General features: G+C 45.3%; 1 protein-coding gene across 2 annotated transcripts in view; it reads right to left on the bottom strand.

Annotated features, from left to right (window-relative positions):
- Positions 1–710: 710 nt before the first annotated feature.
- LOC144496782 (zinc-binding protein A33-like) overlaps positions 711–23,038 on the bottom strand; it is a 28,485-nt gene continuing 6,157 nt past the window's right edge. Inside the window, exons 5-6 of one of the 2 annotated variants that reach the window (XM_078217324.1) lie at positions 22,804–22,919; positions 711–1,533 (exon numbers count right to left, since the gene is read on the bottom strand). In XM_078217324.1, coding sequence (XP_078073450.1) covers positions 941–1,533; positions 22,804–22,919 — 709 coding nt within the window. In that variant the 3' untranslated portion in view covers positions 711–940. Of the gene's footprint in view, positions 1,534–18,982; positions 19,066–22,803; positions 22,920–23,038 lie in introns of both variants that reach the window. The other variant, XM_078217322.1, reaches the window with a different exon arrangement.

The raw sequence follows: 23,038 nt of genomic DNA, 5'->3' as shown, positions 1-23,038 counted from the left end.
TGAATCCGCATCTACTCGAAATCCCGCCTCCCTGACGATGTCTGAGAGGCGCTTTGACCAATCGTCTTTCAAATCCTCCAGAAATCAGTATTCATGCTCAGAGTGACAGGAGCGCGAACCAATCGGCTTCTGGGCTTCATGAAACCCGCCTCCCTCAGTCTAAGTGACCAATCGCCTCCCCGATGCCAAGGACACCCGCTTCTTCTCTGATTGACAGTTATAGCGACCAATCGACAGTCCCTCCCCGGAACCGCCTCCCTCAATGGAAATGACAGCCACACCGACCAATCAGCGTCCCCATTCCCCGGAACCCCGCAGCGTTTACTCTGAGTGACAGGAGCTCTGACCAATCCATGTTCGGTATTCGCGAACCCCGCCCTTCACTGTGAATGACAGGCGCGCTGACCAATCGGTTTGCAGGAGTCCCCGAAAGTCCGCCTCCCACACTTTCCTGACGGGCGCTTTGACCAATCGGCATTCAGACTCCCCGGAAAACGGTTCCTTCGCTCAAAGTGAGGCGTTCTAACCAATCACCTTCCGAATATCTGGAATCCCGCCCCCCTCACTGAGTAACAGGAGCTCCGTCCAATCGGCCTCCCCATTCCCCGGAATCCCGCCTCCCTCACTCAGAGTGACAGGAGCTCCGGCCAATCGGCTTCTCCATTCCCCGGAACCCCGCCCCCTCACTCAGTGACGACACAAACAACATGTAGAGTTTCTGCTTCTTGGATTTAATGATGAGCTGTGGAATCTTTGAGAAAAACTGTTTCTATTCCAGTGATTCTCAGATTGTTTTGTTTGAAGAATCATTTTACAAATGTAACCATGGAGCCCCCAATGTAAATTATAATTCTATATAATAACCACAATATGAACAGGTTCCATCAGTTTACAGCTGGCAGGAGGCAGGGAGACGGTGTGAAATTATGGGATGGATCTGTTAGTGACCTTTAACCCCGAAGATTGTCAGCGGCCCCGAGTTTTTCCTGATAGTCCATCCCGGATTGAAGATGGGAAAGATTCTCTCAGTGAAAGTGTGGGTGAAAGTGTGGAGATGGGACATGTTGTCCGCATTGTAAAATGACACCTGTCCACCCTCATAGTCCAGGAAAACCCCGATCTTCCGGGGATTCACACTCGGGGTGAGGGGGGTCTCTGAGGGGGAGGTGAGGGCAAAATAACCACTTCCGGGAAACAGCTCCACCATCGGCAGCAACATAGAATCAAACCATCCTCTAGTATTCAGCCCCACAATCCAGAATCCGGACTCAGGTCTCGGGGGGATTAACCCTTTCCTGTTCACAGACTCTCGGGCCACTCCCAGACCCCACGCTGTCCCCGCCACCTCCACCTCCCAGTAATGTCTCCCTGATGTGAATCCCTCTGATCCCAGGACAAAGGGCCAGGAATCAAACCTCTCCGGGGTGTCAGGGAGCGGCTGCTGTTTGTCTCCGAGTCTCACACTGGTCCGGTCCTCAGACAGGATGAGCCGGGGATTCGCTGTGTTCGGATCCAGAGTCAGAGAGGCTGGAGCTGGGGAAAGTTACAATAACACAGTCAGTGATTTAGAGAGAGGGGGTGGGGAGGGGAGAGAGTGTGAGGAGTGAGGAAGAGAGGAGAGAGGGTTGTGAGGGGGAGGGGAGAATGAGGGGTGGGGGAGAAACAGCAGGAATGTGATGGGTTCATGGAGCCAGAGGGAGGGGAGAGGAGTGGGAAGAGAGCAGAAAGGAGAGGCAGGGAAGAGGGGAGAGGGTGAGTGACAGAGAGATAGGGAGGGGGAAGAGAAGGAGGTGGAGGGGTGCAGTTGGGAAGAGAGAAAACAGGCAGTAATGAGAGGGACTGGAGGGAGCAGGAGGATAAAGAGGGAGAGAGAGCGGGATGAGGGAGAGGGCAAGTCAGAGTGGGACGTTTTGAGTGGAAGCAGGAGAGAGAACGGCAGAGCAGATGACAGGGATTGGGAGAGTGGGTGAGAAAGAAAGGGCAGAGAAGAGAGAGCATCTGGAAGGCAGGTCGTGTGGGAGGCTGTGAGACATCAAGGTGGAGGGGTACAGAGCTCAGGGTGGCAGAGAGAGTGAGAGAGAGCATGAAAACAAAAGTGGGAGAGTGTGAGAAAGAGAAACGAGGATAGTTAATGAGAGCAAGAGCGTGGGAGGAAGAATAGGATGGTGTGAGAGAGAGTCGGAGAGAAGAGAGAATGTTGTGTGGGATCTTCTAGATAGTTTGCCCAGTTAAAAGGCTTCATTTTAAGGTATTTCTGCCTAATGTAACTAATTGTGCTGTGCTTTAAGCTAACTTCAGCTAATTTGGTCACATCAGCTTGAAATTCTGGGTCTAGCCTGGAGACTTAGATGTATTCTCTGAAAGTACAATGTACAGAAGCTTACTCATGGTCACAGAAACAAGTTGTTGGTGCAGCTGGAGACTGCTTATACGAAAGTAATCTTTATTTCGCTTTCTGTAAAATGCTTATAAAAGACGCTTAAATAAAGGAGTATTTACTTTGGACCAGTCGTGCTCAAGTTTATTCTGAAGAAATAAACAGACCCTTCCGTGTGAAAGACAGGATGGGAAATAAAGCAGGAGGGGCAGGGAAGAATGTGGGAGAGAGGGAAAGGGGAGAGCGTCTGAAGAGAGGAGAGTGAGGGGGAGAAGTATTGCAGAATGATGAGGGAAGGGGATAGGAGGTGAGGTGGAGAGAAATTTTGCGTAGATGGGGGAGAGTGGGAAGGTGCTGAGGGAGAGTGGGTGGGGAGCAGGGTCAGGGAGCAGGAGGGACAAGTGAGTGCCTGGCAGAGAGATGGGATGGTTCATAGAAACCCTACAGTGCAGAAGGAGGCCATTCGGCCCATCGAGTCTGCACCGACCACAATCCCACCCAGGCCCTACCCCACATATTTTACCCGCTAATCCCTCTAACCTACGCATCCCAGGACTCTAAGGGACAATTTTTAACCTGGCCAATCAACCTAACCCGCACATCTTTGGACTGTGGGAGGAAACCGGAGCACCCGGAGGAAACCCACGCAGACACGAGGAGAATGTGCAAACTCCACACAGACATTGACCCGAGCCGGGAATCGAACCCGGGACCCTGGAGCTGTGAAGCAGCAGTGCTAACCACTGTGCTACCGTGCCGCCCAGTTGTGGGGAATGGGAGAGAGATTGCGGGACAGATTGAGTTTCAAGTTTATTATTGTCACAAGTAGGCTTAAATTAACACTGCAATGGAGTTGGTGTGAAAATCACCACACTTCGGCGCCTGTACACTGAAGGAGAATTTAGCACGGCTAACCAGCACGTCTTCGGACTGTGGGAGGAAACTGGAACACCTGGAGGAAACCCACGCAGACGTGGGGGAGAACGTGTAGACTCCGCACAGACAGTGACCCAAGCCAGGAGTCGAAACCGGGTCCTGAGAGGCAGCAATGCTAACCACTGTGCCACCGTGCCACCCAAGGTAAGAAGAAGAGAGGAATTAAACAGGGAGAGACAAACGGAGAGCGGGAGGTGAGTGAGAGAGGGAGAAAGGGGAGAGAGAATGTTGGTGGAAAGAAGTTAGCGGGGAGAAGGGAGGTTATGTGAGTAGAGGAGAGCATAAGGGACAGGGAGAGGAAGGAGGGAGAGACAGTGGGGTTGGGGAAGGAGAATTTGAGAGAGGGAAGACAGACTGAGAAGAAGAGTGGGAGGGAAGGTCAAGGTTGAGGAGAGAGGGAGAGGGGACAGAAGTGGAGGAGAGAAAGCTGGAGAGAGCGGGTGGGAGGTGATATCTCTGTGAAGCATCGTGTAGATGTCACTGTACAGATTGTACACAATGCGAGTCTGTAAGATATCACACAAAAAATCAATTCTAAGGACAAAAGAATTCGGAACAGGAGTAGGCCATTCGGCCCCTCGAGCCTGCTCTGCCACTCAACAAGATCATGACTGATCTGATTGGATATTGTCAGTGCTCCGGCCTCCACTGCTCACTGGGGTAGAGAATTCCAACACAAATCACCCTCTGACAGAAAACAAAATCTCATTTCTGTATTAAATGGGAGATTGCTCATTTTCAAACTGTCCATTGTACAAGACGCCATCGCAAGCGAAACATCCACTCAGCATCAATCCTGTCGAGTCCCCTCAGTGTCTTCTATGTTTCAATAAGATCACCTCTCATTCTCCTAAACTCCAATGGGTATCGGCCAAACCTGCTCAGGCTTTCATGATAACATAACCGCCTTCATCCCAAGAATCAGTCTCTAATTCAATGGTAATTTCTTGGATTATCTATATTAATCATTTGGATGAGGGAAGTGAATGTATTATTGCTAAGTTTGAGGATGACACAACAATAGGTGGGAAGGCAAGTGGTGAGGATGACAGAGTCTACAGAGGGATTTTAAAAAAATTAGTGTGTGCGTGAAAGCTTGGCAGATGAAAAATAATGCAGGAAAATGTGAAGTTATGCACATTGGTGGGAAGATAAAGGAGCTGGATATTATTTGAATAGAGAAAGACTGCAGAAAGCTGCAGCACAGTGGGATTTGGGATCCTTGTGCAAAGATCACAAAAAGCTGGCATGCAAGTTCAGCAATATTAGGGAAGACAAATGGAATATTGACCTTTATTAAAAAGGAATGGAGTATGAAAATAGGGAGGTCTTGCTAAAACTGTCCAAGTGACCAGTTAGACCACACCTGGAATACAGTTTTCATCCCCTTACCTCAGAAAAGACATACCAGCATTAGAGGCAGTCCAGAGAAAGTTCATTAGATTGATTCCAAATATGGAGGGATATGTTTATCAATCGAGGCTAAGTCGGATGGGCCTGTACTCATTGGAGTTTAGAAGAATGATACAGATAGGATTCTCAGGGGGCTTGACAGCTTGGATGCTGACAGGTTGTTTCCCTTTGTGGGAGAGTCCAGGACCAAAGGGCATATTCTCAGAGCAAAGGGTTGTCCATTTAAGACAGAGATGAGGAGGAATTTCTTCTCTCAGAGGTAGTGAATCCTTGGAACTCTTTACCGCAGAGAGCTGTAGAGGCTGGGACATATCTTTAGGGCTGAGATAGACAGGTTTTTAATCAATAATGGAATCAGGGTTATGGAAATAAGGTGGGAAAATGGAGTTGGAGGATTATCACATCAGACCAGTCCTGATCTCATTGAATGGCAGAGCAGACTCAATGAGCCGAATGGCCTACCTCTGTTCTTGTGTCTTATGATCTTATGTAAGGAGATCAAAATAGTGCACATTACTCCAAATGCAGCCTCACTAAGGCCCTGTACCCCTGCAGGCACAATTTTTATACTTGATTCTCCTTACAATAAACACCGACATCCCATTTATATTCCTAATTACTTGCTGTACATGCAGACTAACGTTTTGTGATTTCTACACCAGGACATCCAGATCCCTCTCGACCCGAGAGTTCTGCAGTTTCTCGGTGTGATACCAGAACAGACCCCAAATTTGTTACAATATTGGATGAGGCTCCATATTTTGTTCGATTCAGAATAGGAACAATCAATATTTTTTGGTGCACAGAGCAAATTTGAAATCCCAGTTACTAAAGAAGGGTATAAAGCCATAAGATTCCATAATTTGAAAGAAATACAATAATTTTAGAGGCAGCACCAAGGCATAATGGTTCGCACTGCTGCCTCACAGCTCCAGGGACATGGGTTCAATTCCAGCCTTGGGTCACTGTCTGTGTTGAGTTTGCACGTTCTCCTTGTGTCTGCGTGGATTTCCTCCGGATGCTCCGGTTTCCTCCCCACTCCAAAGGTGTGCGGGTAGGTGGATTGGCCATGTTAAATTGCCCCTTAGTTTTTGTGTGTGAGTGTATGCCCTGCGATGGATTGGTGTCCCGTTCTGGGTGTACCCTGCTTAACTCCCAGTGCCTGTCGGGATAGGCTCTGACTCCCCAGGACCTTGAATTAGAGTAAGTGGTGAAGTGAGGAATAATTTTTGTATTAAAGAATCAATGAAGCGAACAATTAATACTATATAACTTACACATAAATAATGAACGAGGTTAGCATGAATTAACAGGAAATCCTAATGACTCACTAAGAGGATAAAGTCATAAGATTCCATAATTTGAAAGAAACACAATCATTTTAGAGGTGGCACAGTGGTGGTGGTAACAGTTGGTTAGGCTGCTACCTCACAGCTCCAGGCATTGGTCTCAGACACACCTGAAACCTCATGTTAGATGACATGACCAAGACAGAACACACAGACTTTCTCAATAATCTGTCCAAATGTCAATGATCACCATTAAAAACCTCCCATAAATAATGGAGGATCAGGTGACTGGCATTAATGAGGAACTACAAGATGCTCTGATGCTTATAAGAATAGTAGAAATAGAGAAATGAATGAAATTCGAAGTAGATAAATTTCCCCAGACCTGGTGGTCTCTATCTCAGATGCTGAAAGTAGTGACTGGAGAGAAAGTAGATGCATTGGTGGTTATCTTTCAAAATTCTACAGACTCTGGAATTGTTCCTGCAGATTGGAAGGTGCAAATGTAACTCCAATGTTTCAGAAAGAAGGGAGAGAATATGGGGAATGAAAAACTTGTTAGCCCGACATTAGTCAGAGGGAAAATGCTAGGATCTGTAACAAATGATGTAATAACTGAACACTGAGAAAATAATGGTGAATTTGGGCGCAGTCAATGGGGATTTATGAAAGGGAATCAGTTTCACAAACTGGTTGGAGATTTTGAAGAATGTAAAAGCAGAATAGATAAGGTGGACCTGGTGTACTTAAATTTTCAGAAAGCTTTTAATAAGATCCCACACAAAAGGTTAGTAAATAACTTTAAAGCAGATGAAATTTGGTGGAATGTACTAGCATGCAGTACATGCCAGTATATGTACATGGAAACTGATTAACACACTGAAAAGAGAGAGTAGGGATAAATGCTCATTTTGAGGTGAGCAGCCTGTTACTAGTGGGAAAACACAATGATCAGTGCTTGGGTCTCAGCTATTCACAATCTACATCAAAGAGGGCTTCCAAGGATCTCCACCCTTTCACTGTGCTCCAGATATGGTCCCATTAATGTCCTATATAACGAAAGCAGAATCTCTACACCTGCCTGACACCATTCGATCTCACTGTGAACATTTGGGATAAAACAGGAATTCTATCCTGGAATGGGCAGATCCGTCTGGCCTCGAGTGGGTGAATCTGTGCGGCACTCTGTCTACTGGGCTGCTAAAGACATTGTGCAGCTTGGGGTCTTTTACAATTTTCATCATGAGACTGGATGTGACACACAGTTTGCTGTTGGCACTGCTGGATCGTCCAGCTATATCGATGATGTTCATGTCACTGTCCAGAGTGACCGGCCTGGAATTCACCAGCAGCAGTGTGAGCTGCTGAAGGATGGCCGGTCACTTGCTGTTTTGAGCTGGGGTGTACACAGTGAATAACCAGAGCGGAGCATTCTTGTACAATACATCTGATATGAGGAGGTGACTGCCCATCACCTCCACAACATCAGAGATGGTGAAGTTCCCTCTCCACAGCAGAATATCCAGGCTGCAGGAACAGGAATCATGTCCTCCTGATCAGATCAATCAGACCACCATCATGACCATGGACTGTAAGTGCTGAGGTGTGGCATCCCACACTCCTGTAGAAATGACAGGTCAGCTGTGATATTGTCAAGGTATCCCAAGACCAAAACACAACTTGTAAATTTAACACTGATCTTTGGATAAATGCCTGTCCTTTACCAGACCCATTGTCTGTGATAGTTCCAGCTCTTTGGGGAGCTCTTGCATACCCATAGTGTCCACAAACATTCTCACTATTGCTGGGCTCAGAAAGCCATCCTGGTCCAGTCAGCGAGTGTTGTTCAATCAGGGTGACATTGTGGACTGGGCGAGAGAGAGAGGTGGGGGTTTGGGGTCAGGGAACCAGAGATGTTTGGGCTGTCCATAAGGGGTGTCTGAGGAGGAAGGTGACTACACCGGAGTGATCCTAAAAGAAGTAGCTACACAGTTAGTGGATTCATTGGTTGTCATTTTCCAAAAATCCTTTCTGATTCTGGAGAAGTATCGGAGGATTGGAAAACTGCAAATGTGACACCGCTATACAAAGAGCGAAGGAGGCAAAAAGCAGGTAACTATCGGCCGATTAACCTAACATCTATTCATAGATTCATAGAACAGTACAGCACAGAACAGGCCCTTTGGCCCACGATGTTGTGCCGAGCTTTATCTGAAACCAAGATCAAGCTATCCCACTCCCTATCATCCTGGTGTGCTCCATGTGCCGATCCAATAACCGCTTAAATGTTCCTAAAGTGTCTGACTCCATTATCACTGCAGGCAGTCCATTCCACACCCCAACCACTCTCTGCGTAAAGAACCTACCTCTGATATCCTTTCTATATCTCCCACCATGAACCCTATAGTTATGCCCCCTTGTAATAGCTCCATCCACCCGAGGAATCTATTGTTGGAAAAATGTTGGAATCAATTAAGGATGTAATAGGGGCACAGTTATAAAGTCATAATCTAATCAGGCTGAGTCAGCACGGATTCATGAAAGGGAAATCATGTCCGAATAATTTATTAGAGTTTTTTGAGAAGGTCTAAAGCAGTGTGGATAGAGGGGAACCAGTAGATATGTTGTATTTTGACTTCCAGAAGGCATTTGACAACATACCTCACAGGAGGTTAAGTTATAAGATGGTTAAGTCCGTGGTGTTGGAAGTAGTATATGGCATGGATCGAGAATTGTCAAAGGGGCATGGAACAGCAATTGGGGATAAGGGGTTCATTTTCAGGTTGGCAACCTCTAACTAGTGAGGTTCCACAGGGATCAGTGCTGGGAAAGCAACTGTTTAGAATATATATAAATTACGTGGATGAAGGGAGCAAATGGACTGTATGAACCTGATGAAGGAGCAATGCTCCGAAAGCTTGTGATACCAAACAAACCTGTTGGACTTTAACCTGGTGTTGTGAGACTTCTTACTGTGACTTGGACGAAGGAAGCAAATGTAGACAATTTTGCAGATGACAAAAATAGGTGAAAAGGCAAGTTGCGAGAGGGAAACAGTTTGCAGAGAGATCTTGATAGGTTAAGTAAGTGAGCAAAAAGTTGGCAAATGGAGTAGAATGTGGGAAAATGTGAAGTTGTTCAATTTGGAAGGGAGAACAAATGAACAGAGTATTATTTAAATGGAGAAAAATGGAAGAAAGTTGTAACACAAAGGGACTTGCGGGTTCTTGTGCACGAAACACAGAAAGCTAGCACACAGCGGCAGCAGGAAATCAGGAAGGCTAATGGAATATTGGGCCTTATTTCAGAGGGGATGGAGTATAAGAGTAGGGACATCTTGCTGCTACTGTACAAGGTACCAGTGAGACCATATCTGGTGCACTGTGAGCAGTTTTGGTTCCCCTTATTTGAGGAACGTCATTATTCCATTGGAGGCAGTTCAGGGAAAGCTCACTAGGATGATCCCCGGTACGGAGGGATTGCCATGAGGAAAGTTAAAACAATTTGGGACTCGACTCGTTGGAATTTAGAAGAATGAAATGTAATCTCAATGAAACATAGAGGATTATTAAGGGGCCTGACAGGGTAAATGCTGAGAGGATGTTCCCCCTCATGGGAGAGTCTTGGACCAGAGGGCATAGTCTCAGAAAAAGAGGCATCAGCTTAAGATGAAGATGAAGAGGAATTTCTTCTCTCAGAGGGTAATGAATCTCTGGAATTCTTAACTGCAGAGAGTTGTAGATTCTGGGTCGATCAGCATGTTCAAGGCTGAGAGAGACAGATTATTAATCAGAGAGGGAATCAAGGGTTATGGTGTTAAGGCGGGAAAGTTGAGATGAGGGTGTGAGTCTTTGGAACACCTTGCCACAGAGAGCGGTGGGGACAGGGTCCTTGTGTATATATAAGGCTGAGATAGATAGATTCTTGATCAGGAATAGAAGCAAAGGCTTTGGGGAAAGGGCAGGAAAGTGGATGTGAGGAATGTCGGCTCAGCCAGGATCCTATTGAATGGCAGAGCAGGCTTGAGGGGCTGAATGGCCGACTCCTGTTTTTATTTCTAGCGGTCTCATGAAGACAATGATTGTGTGAGTAGCAAATTAAATTCACATGGTAAGTTCTGGTCACACCTTCTCATTTTTAACTATAGATTCAGAATCAAAATCAGATCATTTCCCTTCTCTTATACTCCATCCCGCTTGAAATAAGGCCCAACATTCCATAAGCCTTCCTGATTTCCTTCAATCAGTTATACTGGCTTGTATAACTTGCAGAACCAACAAGGGAACAGGCCACCTTGGACTGGGTGTTGTGCAATGAGAAAGGATTAGTTGGCAATCTAGTTGTGAGAGAGCCCTTGGGGACGAGTGACCATAATATGGTTGAATTCTTTGTCAAGGTGGATAGTGATGTCGTTGATTCTGAGACCAGGGTCCTGAATCTCAATAAAGGTAACTATGATGGTATGAGGCATGAATTGGCCATGATCGACTGGGGAACATTACTGAAAGTAAAGACAGTGGACAGGCAATGGCAAGCATTTAAAGAACAAATAGGTGAACTCCAGAAGTTGTTTATTCCTGTTTGGTGCAAGAGATGGTAAGGGAATTGTGCCGAAACCATGGCTTACAAGGGAAATTCGAGATATTATCAGATTCAAGGAAGATGCATACAAATTGGCAAGAAAAAGCAATAGGCCTGAGGATTTGGTGCAGTTTAAAATTCAGCAAAGGAGGACTAAGGGATTGATTAAGAAGGGAAAAATAGAGTGTGAAAGTTAGCTAGCATGGAACATAAAAACTGACTGTAAAAGTTTCTATCGGTTTGTAAAGTGAAAAAGATTCACAAAAATGAATGTAGGCCCAGCTGTGAGGAGGATGAAGAGATGCTTCAGCATGATTTGGACAGGCTGAGTGTGTGGGCATATGCATGGCAGATGCAGTATAATGTGGATAAATGCGCAGTTATCCACTCTGGTAGCACTAATAGGAATTCAGATTATTACTTGAGTGGGTGTAAATTGAGAGAGGCGGATACTCAGTGAGACCTTGGTGTCCTCGTACATTAGTTGCTGAATGTAAGCGTGCAGGTACAGCAGGCAGTAAAGAAGCCAAATGTAACTGGTTTGATTAGTAAGTTTCCGGACGACACAAAGGTTGGTGGATCTGCAGATAGTGGTGAGGACCATCAGAGGATACAGCAGGATAAACAAAGAAATAACTGATGCATGTAAAAATGGTACAGCAATTATCACGGGGGATTATAATCTACATATCAATTGGTCAAACCAGGTCGGTCAAGGCAGCCTTGAGGAGGAGTTCATAGAATGTATCCGCGATAGCTTCCTTGAACAGTATGTAATGGAACCGACAAGGGAGCAAGCTATCCTAGATTTGGTCCTGTGTAATGAGACGGGAATAATTAATGATCTTTCAGTTAGGGATCCTCTCGGAAGAAGCGGTCACAGTATGGTTGAATTTAAAATACAGATGGGGCGTGAGAAGGTAAAATCCAATACCAGTGTCTTGTGCTTAAACAAAGGAGGCTACAAAGGGATGAGGGAGGAGTTGGGTAAGGTAGACTGGGAGCAAAAACTTTATGGTGGGACAATTGAGGAACAGTGGAGGACTTTCAAAACAATCTTTCACAGTGCTCAGCAAAAGTATGTACCAGTGATAAGGAGGGACTATAGAAAAAGAGATAATCAGCCATGGATACGAAAGAAATCAAGGAGGGTATCAAATTGAAAGAAAATGCATCCAAAGTGGCAAAGATTAGTTGGAGCCCAGAGTATTGGGAAATCTTTAAAGGTCAGCAGAAAGCCACGAAAAAAGCGATAAAGAAAAGTAAGATGGATTATGAGAGTAAACTAGCTCAGAATATAAAAACAGAGAGCAAAAGTTTCTACAAATATATAAAACGAAAAAGAGTGGCTAAAGTAAACATTGGTCCTTTGGAGGATGAGAGGGGGGATCTAGTAACTGGAAATGAGAAAATGGCTGAGGCATTGAACAGGTATTTTGTGTCGGTCTTCACAGTGGAAGACACAAATACCATGCCAAAGATTGATGACAGGAAGGCTATGGCAGGTGAGAACCTAGAAACTATCATTATCACAAAAGAGGTAGTGTTGGGCAAGTTAATGGGGCTAAAGGTAGACAAGTCTCCTGGTCCTGATGGAATCCATCCCAGGGTACTAAAAGAGATGGCGGGAGAAATAGCAAATGCACGAGTGGTAATTTACCAAAATTCGCTGGACTCTGGGGTGGTTTCCGCAGATTGGAAAACAGCAAATGTGACGCCATTGTTTAAAGAAGGAGGTAGACAAAAGGCAGATGACTATAGGCCGGTCAGCTTCACTTTTGCAGCAGGGAAAATGTTTGAATCTATCATCAAGGAAGAAATAGCGAGACATCTGGATATAAATTGTCCCATTGGTAAGACGCAGCATATGTTCACGAAGGGAACGTCATGTTTGACTAATTTGGTGGAATTCTTTGAGAACATTACATGTCCAGTGGACAATGGGGAATCTGTGGATGTGGTGTCTCTGGATTTCCAGAAGGCAGTTGGCAAGGTGCCGTGCCAAAGACTGTTACATAAGATAAAGATGCACGGTGTTACGGGTAATGTATTAGCATGGATAGAGGATTGGTTAGCGAACAGAAAGCAAAGAGTGGGGGTAAATGGGTGTTTTTCTGGTTGGCGATCAGTGACTAGTGGTGTGCCTCAGGGATCAGTGTTGGGACCGCAATTGTTTATGATTTACATAGATGATTAGGAGTTGGGGACCAAGTGTCGTGTGTCAAAATTCGCAGATGACACTAAGATGGGTGGCAGAGCAAAGTGTGCAGAGGACGTTGAAAGTCTGCAAAAGGATATAGATAGTCTAAGTGAGTGGGCGAGGGTCTGGCAGGTGGAGTACAATGTTGGTAAATGTGAAGTCATCCATTTTGGTAGGAATAACAGTAAAATGGACTATTATTTAAATGGTAAAAAATTGCAGCATGCTGCTGTGCAAAGGGACCTGGGTGTCCTTGTGTAGGAATCTCAAGGAGTTGGTTTGTATGTGCAGCAGGTAATTAAGAAGGCAAATGGAATTTTGTCCTTCATTGCGAGAGGGATGGAGTTTAAAAACAGCGAGGTTATGTTGCAGCTGTAAAAGGTGCTGGTGAGGCCACACCTGGAGTACTGTGTACAGTTTTGGTCTCCTTACTTGAGAAAGGATATACTGGCACTGGAGGGGGTGCAGAGGAGATTCACTCGGTTGATTCTGGAGTTGAGAGGGTTGGCTTATGAGGAGAGACTGAGTAGACTGGGGCTATACTCATTGGAATTCAGAAGAATGAGGGGAGATCTTATAGAAACATATAAGATTAGAAAGGGAATAGATAAGATAGAAGCAGGGAAGTTGTTTCCACTGGTGGGTGAAACCAGTACTTGGGGACATAGCCTCAAAATAAGGGGAAGAGATTTAGGACTGAGTTGAGGAGGAACTTCTTCACTCAAAAGGTTGTGAATCTGTGGAATTCCCTGCCCAGTGAAGCAGTTGAGGCTACCTCATTGAATGTTTTTAAGGCAAGGATAGATACATTTTTGAACAGTAAAGGATTAAGGGTTATGGTGAGCGGGTGGGTAAATGGAACTGAGTCTACAAAAAGATCAGCCATGATCTTATTGAATGGTTGAGCAGGCTCGAGGGGCCAGATGGCCTACTCCTGCTCCTCGTTTTTATGTTTTTATATAGATCAGTTGGAGACTTGGGCGGAGAGATGGCAGATGGAGTTTAATCCGGACAAAAGTGAGGTAATGCATTTTGGAAGGTCTAATACAAATAGGAAATATGCAGTAAATGGCAAAACCCTTAAGAGTATTGATAGGCAGAGGGATCTGGGTGTACAGGTGCATGCTTGCCTTCATTGGCCGGGGCATTGAGTTTAAAAATTGGCTAGTCATGTTGCAGTTTCATTGAGCCTTAGTTAGGCTACACTTGGAATATAGTGTTCAATTCTGGTCGCCACACTACCAGAAAGATGTAGAGGCTTTGGAGAGGGTACAGAAAAGATGTACCAGGATGTTGCCTGGTATGGAGGGCATTAGCTATGAGGAGAGATTCGAGGAACTTGGTTTGTTCTCACTGGAATGACGGAGGTTGAGGGGCGACCTGATAGATTATGAGGGGGATGGACAGAGTGGATCACCAGAAGCTTTTTCCCCGGGTGGAAGAGTCAATTACTAGGGGGCACAGGTTTAAGAAGCAAGGGGCAAAGTTTATTGGAGATGTACGAGGCACATTTTTTACACAGAGGGTCGTGGGTGCCTGGAACTCTCTGCCGGGGAGGTAGTGGAAGCAGATGTGATAGTGGCTTTTAAGGGGCATTTGGACAAATACATGAATCGTGTGGGAATGCAGAGATATGGTCCCAGGAAGGGTCGGGGGTTTTAGTTCAGTCGGGCCGCATGGTCGGCGCAGTCTTGAGGGCCGATGGGCCTGTTCCTGTGGGGTAATTTTCTTTGTTCTTTGATATGTTGGCCTTCAGAGCCAGAGGATTTGAGTATCGGAATAGGGATGTTTTGCTGCAATTGTATAGGGCATTGGTGATGCCACACCTGGAGTATTGTGTGCAGTTTTGGTGTTCTTATCTGAGGAAGGATGTCCTTGCTTTCGAGGGAGTCCAGCGAAGGTTTACCAGGCTGATTCCTGCGATGGAAGGTCTGCCATATGAGGAGAGACTAAGTCGTTTAGGATTATATTCACTGGTGTTTGGAAGGGTGAGAGGGGATCTCATAGAAACTTATAAAATTCTAACAGGGTCAGACAGGGTAGATTCATAAAGAATGTTCCCAATCGTGGAGGAGTCCGGAATGAGGGGTCATAATTTGAAGACAAGGGGTAAACGTTTTAGAACTGAGGTGAGGAGAAATTTATTGACCCAAAGGGTGGTGAATCTGTGGGATTCACGACCACTGAATGTAGTTGAGGTCAAAATGTTGTGTGATTTCAAGAAGAAATGAGATATAGCTCTTGGGGCTGATGGATCAAGAGACTTGGGGAGAAGGAGGATCAGGATATTGAATTTGATGACCAGACATGGTCAAAGCTTGGGGCTCCAAAAGCTTGTGCTGCCAAATAAACCTGTTGGACTTTAACCTGGTGTTGTGAGACTTCTTACTGTGCTCACCCCAGTCCAACGCCGGCATCTCCACATCAAAATAAAAAGCTGAGCACGTTCAAAGGGCCAAATGGCCTACTCCTGCTTCGAGTTTCTATGTTAATGAGAGAACAATCTGGAGTGGCAGTTATCTGTCAATCACCTGAAAGCAGTTGGTTCATGAGTGTTAATCAGTGCAGCAGGAAGTAAAACTAGCAAGCGACTCATCATAGGGTCTACAAGTAAGACTGACCTTTCAAAATGCATGGCCAGTAATAGGTGCATGAGACAGGTGACTGCACTGGACTGGGATGGAGACTGAGTGAGCAGCGAATTAGGTTCATGCGGGAATGAAATGCACAGGGGAAAGAAATGTGATTATCATTGGAATTATTCTAAGTTAATTAAGTGAGGAATTTAATTAAATTTAACTGGATAACATGAGGAACAATGCAAGACTGGTGTTGTGTTGCAGCTGAGGAATGTGAGATTTTGGACGTCCAGGTGTTCCATGACAAACACATCTGCAGAAAGTGTTAGCAGCTGGAGGACTTCCAGATCAGAATTAGTGAGTTAGAGGCTGAACTGCAGACACTGCACAATGTGAGGGAATGGGAGAAATACCTGGACAATTTGTTCCGGAATATGGTCACACCTCTTAGAATCGGGTCATCTGTTTTGGTCAGCAGTGACGGACAGGAGGATGTGACCGAGAGTGAGACAGGTAAAGGGACTGAGCAGAGAGTAATGGAGGAGCTTCAGACTTTGCAGTTGTTGAAAAGGTTTGAGGTGCTTACACTCTGTGTGGATGAAAGCAAAGGCTGCAAAGTGAATGAGCAGTGTAACCATGGCACCATGATACAGGAAGCCTATCAAGTGGGGGATAACAAACAGGAATGTGGTGGCAGTAGGGGACAATATAGTGTGGGACACAGATACTGTTCTCTGCAGCAAAAGTGAGCATGTGCTCAGAGCTGGAGAAGAATTTTCATTGTAAGTGGGAGGATCCAGTTGGCATGGTCTGTGTAGGTACCAAAGACATAGACAGGACAAGCAAAGAACATTGTCCTGGTCCACTCCACTAATGTTCAATCAGGGTGATATTGTGGGCTGGGTGGGAACACTGAGGTTGGAGGGAAGTGGTCACGCAAGCAGGGATATTTGGGATATCTGTAAAGGGCATCGTCACCATGAGAGGCTCGGTACCAATTAAGATGCAGAACCTCAAAGGTAATAATCTCTGGATCATTACCTGAGCTACATGTAAACTGGCAGAGGGAAAATGAGATGACAAAGATGAATGCTCAAAGGCTGGTGTCTGGATCATGGGCATTGGCACCAGTATTGGGGATAGTGGGGTTGTTTTGATTCGATTTATTATTGTCACATTTATACTGTGAAAAATATTGTTTCTTGCAGGCTGCACAGATGAAACATATTGTTCATAGAGTACATATGAGAGAAGGAAAGGGTAGGATGCAGAATATAGTGTTGCAGTTACAGATAGGGTGAAGAGAAAGCTCAGCTTAATATATGAAAGCACCATTCAAAAGTCTGATGGCAGCAAGGAAGAAGCTGTTCTTGAGTTGGTTGGTACGTGTTCTCAGACTTTTGTATCTTCTTCCCGACGGAAGAAGGTGGAAGAGAGTATGTCTGTGGTGCATGGGGTCCTTGATTATGCTGGCTGCTTTTACTGATGTGGAGATGCCGGCGTTGGACTGGGGTGAACACAGTAAGAGTTTTAACAACACCAGGTGAAAAGCCAACAGGTTTATTTGGTAGCAAATGCCATTTGCTTTCGGAGTGCTGCTCCTTCGACATTTCCACTCCATCTGACGAAGGAGCAGCGTTCCGAAAGCTAATGGTATTTGCTACCAAATAAACCTCTTGGACTTAAACCTGGTGTTGTTAAAACTCTTACTGCTTTTACTGAGGCAGCGGGAAGTGTCGACGGAGTCAATGGATGGGGATCTGGTTTGCGTGATGGATGAGGCTACATTTACAACCCTTTGTAGTTTCTTGCGGTCTTGGTAGAGCAGGAGCCATACCAAAAAGGTCGTGAGAGTTATGGCAGTCATGCCGAATTTCCGAAGCCTCCTGAGAAAGTAGAGACGTTGGTGGACTTTCTTAACTATAGCATTGGCATGGAGGGACCAGGACAGGTTGTTGGTGATCTGAACACCTTGAAACCTGAAGCTCTGGACCATTCCCACTTCCTCACTGTTGTTGTAGACAGAGGCATGTCCTCTATTACGTTTCCTGAAGTCGATGACTCTCGTTCGTTGTACTGACATTGAGGGAGATTATTGTCGTCACACCATTTTACCAGATTCTCTCTTTCCTGTAGCCCGTCTCATCGTTGTTTGAGATCTGACCCACTATGGTCGTGTCATCAGCAAACTTGAAAATCGAGCTGGAGGGGAATTTGGCCACGTGGTCATAAGTGTATAGGGAGTATCGTAGGGGGCTGAGAACAGCCTTGTGGAGGACTGGAGTTGAGGATGATCATTGAGGAGATGTCGTTCCCTATCCTTACTGATTGCAGCCTGTACGAAAGGAAGTCTAGGATCCAGTCGCAGAGCAAGGAGCCAAGCCAAAGGCCACGGAGTTTGGAGATGAGTTTTGTCGGAATAATGGTGTTGAAGGCTGAGCTGTAGTCAATGAATAGGAGTCTGACATCGGTGTCTTTGTTATCGAGGTGATCCAGGTTTGAGTGCAGGGCCAGGGAGATGGCGTCTGCTGTGGACCTGTTGCAGTGATAAGTGAACTATCATGGATCCAGGCAATCTGGGAGGCCAGAATTGATTTGTGCCATGACTAACCTTTCAAAGCATTTCATAATGATGGATGTCAGAGCCACCGGACGGTAGTCAAGTTAAAGTTTATTTATTAGTCACAAGTAACGCTTACATTGACACTGCAATGAAGTTACTGTGAAATTCCCCATGTCGCCACAGACTGGCACCTGTTCAGGTCAATGCACCGAATCTTTCAGAATGTGGGAGGAAACCGGAGCACCCGGAGGAAACCCACGCTAACACAGGGAGAACGTGCAAACTCCGCACAGACAGTGACCCAATCCAGGAATCGAACCCAGGTCCCTGGCGCTGTGAAGCAGCAGTGCTGACCAGTGCTACCTTGCCGCCCCGCACACTGCCTGATTGTTGGGACGGTCTACACTGAACTGCTAGAATGAGTGTTCCAACAAATTGCATAACTCGGGAAGTAAAGAGAGCTTTAAACTAAACTCGGAGGGTGAAGGATCCAAATTGCGTACATGTGGTAAATCCAGGGGTAGATTCAAGGCAAGAAACCATCATAATAATATGGGAAATGAGGATCATAGAATAGCAGGAATGGACAAAGAGATAAAACCTTAGAATACACCAATAATCAAGACTAGATGGTACAAAGGTAATAAAACGTTAAAACTAAAAGCTGTGCATGTGAATGTACACAACATTCATAACAAAGTAAACAAATTGATAACACACATTGAAGTAAATGAATATGATCTGATAACTTTACAGAGACATTGCTGCAGGACGAAAGGATAACATTTAATGACATTCAAGAAGGATAGAAAGCTCGGGAAAGGTGGAGGGGTAGCACTGCTTATCAAGGACCTCATTGGTGCAAAAGCTGGAGATGACCTTGGTTCAGGAGATCCGAATATAAAATTGGTTTGGAGATGAGGAATAGGAGGGGAAATAAGTCAATAGTGGGAGTGGTCGACAATCCTCACAACAGTAGCCACAATGTGGGTCACAGATAAAGAGACAGTAATAATCATGGGCGATTTTAATCTAAATATATACCAGAGAAATCAGGCTGTAGTTTCCTGGATGGGGAGTTCAATGAATTCTTTCGAGAAAGTTTCTCACAGCAGAACGTTCTGGAACTAACCAGAGAGTAGGTTATATTAGACTTGTCTTTGTGCACTGTGAAGGAATAATGAGTGAATTCAGAGTGAAGGCAGCACTAGGTAGCAGCAACTACAATATGATTGAATTTGAAATCCAGTTTGAAAGGGAAAAGAGAGGATCTAAGATCGGTATTTGAAACTTGAATTTCTAGTCGAGAAGAAAAGGAAAGCGTTCAAAAGGCTCGAGAGCTTGGCGAAGATAGGGATTTAGAACGGTATATGGCTTGTAGGAAGGGACTAAAGAAGGAAATTAGGAGAGCCAGAAGGGGTCACGAGAAGGCCCAGGCAGGTAGGATTAAGGAGAACCCTAAGGCGTTCTATAAATATGTGAAGAGTAAAAGGATGAGACGTGATGGAATAGGGCCTATAAAAGGTGAAGGCGGGAAAGTCTGTACGGAACCAGTTGAAATGGCAGAGGTGCTCAATGAGTATTTTGCCTCGGTTTTCACAGAGGTGAAGGACCTGGGTGGATGTACTGTGGGCGTGCGGTGGACTGAAAGGATTGAGTATGTGGACTTTAAGAAAGAGGTTGTGCTGGAATTTTTGAATGGCATCAAGACAGATAAGTCGCCGGGTCCGGATGGGATGTACCCCAGGTTACTGTGGGAGGTGAGGGAAGAGATTGCAGAGCCTCTGGCAATGATCTTTGCATCGTCGATGGAGACGGGAGAAGTGCCGGAGGATTGGGGATGTTGTTCCTATTTTCAAGAAGGGGAATAGGGATAGCCCAGGTAATTACCGACCGGTGAGTCTAACCTCAGTGGTTGGTAAACTGATGGAGAAGATCCTGACGGACAGGATATATGAGCATTTAGAGAGGTTTAGTATGCTCAAGAATACTCAGCATGGCTTTGTCAAGGGCAGATCGTGCCTTACGAGCCTGCTGGAGTTCTTCGAAAATGTGACTGAACACATTGATGAAGGGAAGGCGGTAGATGTGGTTTATATGGATTTTAGCAAGGTGTTCGATAAGGTCCCCCCTGCAAGGCTTCTAGAGAAAGTGAGAGGGCATGGGATCCAAGGGGCTGCTGCCCTGTGGATCCAGAACTGGCTTGCCCAAAGGAGGCAGAGTGGGTCTAGATGGATCTTTTTCTAAATGGAGGTCGGTCACTAGTTGTGTGCCCCAGGGATCTGTTCTGGGACCCTTGCTGTTTGGCATTTTCATAAATGACCTGGATGAGGAAGCGGAGGGATGGGTTGGTAAGTTTGCCGACGACACGAAGGTTGGTGGGGTTGTGGATAGTCTGGTAGGATGTCAGAAGTTACAGAGGGACAGAGATAGGATGTAAGACTGGGCGGACAAGTGGCAGATGGACTTCAACCCAGATAAATGCGTCGTGGTCCATTTTGGTAGGTCAAATGGGATGAAGGAGTACAATATAAAGGGAAAGATTCTTAGTATTGTAGAGGATCGGAAGGACCTTGGGGTCCGGGTCCATAGGACTCTAAAATCGGCCCCGCAGGTGGAGGAGGTGGTTAAGAATGCGTATGGTGTGCTGGCCTTTATCAATCGAGGGATTGAGTTGAGGAGTCCGGGGATAATGATGCAGCTATATAAGACCCTCGTCAGACCCCACTTGGAGTACTGTGCTCAGTTCTGGTCGCCTCACTATAGGAAGGATGTGGAAAAGATTGAAAGGGTGCAGAGGAGATTTACAAGGATGTTGCCTGGATTGAGTGGCATGCCTTATGAGGATAGGCTGAGGGAGCTCGGATTTTTCTCCTTGGAGAGGCGAAGGATGAGAGGAGACTTAATAGAGGTGTATAAGATGTTGAGAGGCAAAGATCGGGTGGACTCTCAGAGGCTTTTTCCCAGGGTGGAAATTTCTGCTACGTGAGGGCACAGGTTTAAGGTGCTGGGGGTTAGGTACAGGGGAGATGTTAGGGGTAATTTTTTAACACAGAGGGTGGTGGGCGAGTGGAATCGGCTGACGTCAGTGGTGGTGGAGGCGAACTCAATAGGGTCTTTTCAGAGACTCCTGGATGAGTACGTGGAGCTTAATAGGATGGAGGGTTACAGGTAGGCCTAGAAGCTAGGGACGTGTTCGGCACAACCTGTGGGCTGAAGGGCCTGTTTGTGCTGTATTTTTCTATGTTTCTATGTTTCTAATAGGAGCAACGATCTGGTCATGAAAGCTAAGCTAGTTGTAGTGAACTGGGTCCCCAGGCTTGGGGATATATCGATAGAGAAGCAATGGCAGATATTTAAGACGATATTTCAGAATATTCAGAATAAATATATTCCTACTGGAAAGAAAATCCCCAATGGGAAGATCCACCATCTGTGGTTCACTAAAGAAGTTAAGGAAAGGCTCAAATTGATGGAAAAAGCTTATAACTGAGCAAAGATGAATGGCAGGTTAGATGACTGATCAGAATGTAAAGAATTGCAGAGATGAAACCCCCACAATAATGTAGCAGCAAAATAGGTATCCAGTGTCCCTACACTAAACATAAGGCGAAGTCACATTGTCTGTACAAACTGGAGACATTTGATATAACTGGAGACTCAATACAATCTTGATCTTCCATTGCATGGTGATGCCCCACCCAGAAGAACAATCTATACAATGGTTTAATCCCTGGTCTGAAAGGGACCACTGGAAACCCCATTGGAAATGAAGTAAGGAGTTTATTTGCTCTGTTTCCTGCCTAATATTTATACCGGAAATTACATCATCAAAACAGAAAACTTCATCATTATCACAATGCTGTTCCTGTGATCTTGTTGTTTGCAAATTGGTTTTCTCATTTTCTACATTCAAACACTGACTGTTCCTCAAAATTATTCCACTGGTTCTGAAGTGTTTAGGCTCACACTGCAGGAATGAAGGGAGCTTTTGATGATTTCTCTGTGACCAGGAGGTGAGTTATTTTTCTCACTGCTGCTTGCTGCTCCTTTCTCTCTCTCACCCCCACTGTGTATTCATGAGGATTTCTTGTCCCCTGTTCCCTCTTCAGGAACGACAGTACATTTTCCCACACTGCAAACCAGTGGGAAACTGGACAGTGATACTGTTCTGAAGATCAGCCCTCAGAATGGATTGAGCCTCTGATCAAATTCACAGAGTGAGCGGTGGGTTCACTGGTTCACTGCCTCAATGGAGTCACTCAAAAACTCAACCTCACTCAATCCAAACTGCCCTGTCACCCTCCCTATTCTAGATTTAAAAGCTATACCTACTTTGATCTAGTCTCTGTGACCGTGTCAAACACGTGGATGTTTATAATCTCCCTTTTATTCCAAACCTTGAACATTTCAATAAGATCACCACACTCCCTCTCTTATCCAGTGCAGACTCGCAGTTTCTGCAGCCCCTCCTCTTGATTAATGTGTCCAATTCCACCAAACAGATTATCTGTCATTTATCACTTGCTCTCTAATGTCTGTGTGTCTTCCTGAGAAATGATGATAAAAAAATGTTTCCCAGAATGACAGAAGGGAGCAGTCCAGTCTCCGAGAGAAATTCCATTTCACATCCTGAGATTGGTGCTCTATTCCTCTGGCTATACAGATCCCTTCACTGCTTTGACACACAGTGCTGATGGCTTCAGACACTTACCCAGAGGAACCCACAGAAAGAGAAATATGAGAATGGGGAGACTCCAGGTATTAACAACTGGAAATGTGAGTATTTAATCTGGATCTTTGGAGCCCATTCAATATATTTACAACTGAATTGATAATCAATAAAATTAATGTGAGAGATTTACCGGGGTTAATGAAGTTTATCATTTCTCTCCATGCTCTGTACTGTAAAAGGTCTTTGTACTTCCTGATAGAGAGGGCGGCAGCAGATACTGAGAGTACCTGATCGTCATCACTAATACTGTAAATGGTAAAAATGATGCTATGAATTTGTCTTTGTTAGAAGATTTTAGAACTTATTTAAATGGTCAAGTTTTCAGCATTTTTGATGATTGAGAAAATGTACAAAGTGAAATGTTA

Source organism: Mustelus asterias, chromosome 8 (genome assembly GCF_964213995.1).
Source record: "Mustelus asterias chromosome 8, sMusAst1.hap1.1, whole genome shotgun sequence".
NCBI classification, from domain to species: Eukaryota; Metazoa; Chordata; class Chondrichthyes; order Carcharhiniformes; family Triakidae; genus Mustelus; species Mustelus asterias.
Note: the sequence above shows the minus strand (reverse complement) of the source record. Positions and strands in the feature narration are given on the sequence as shown.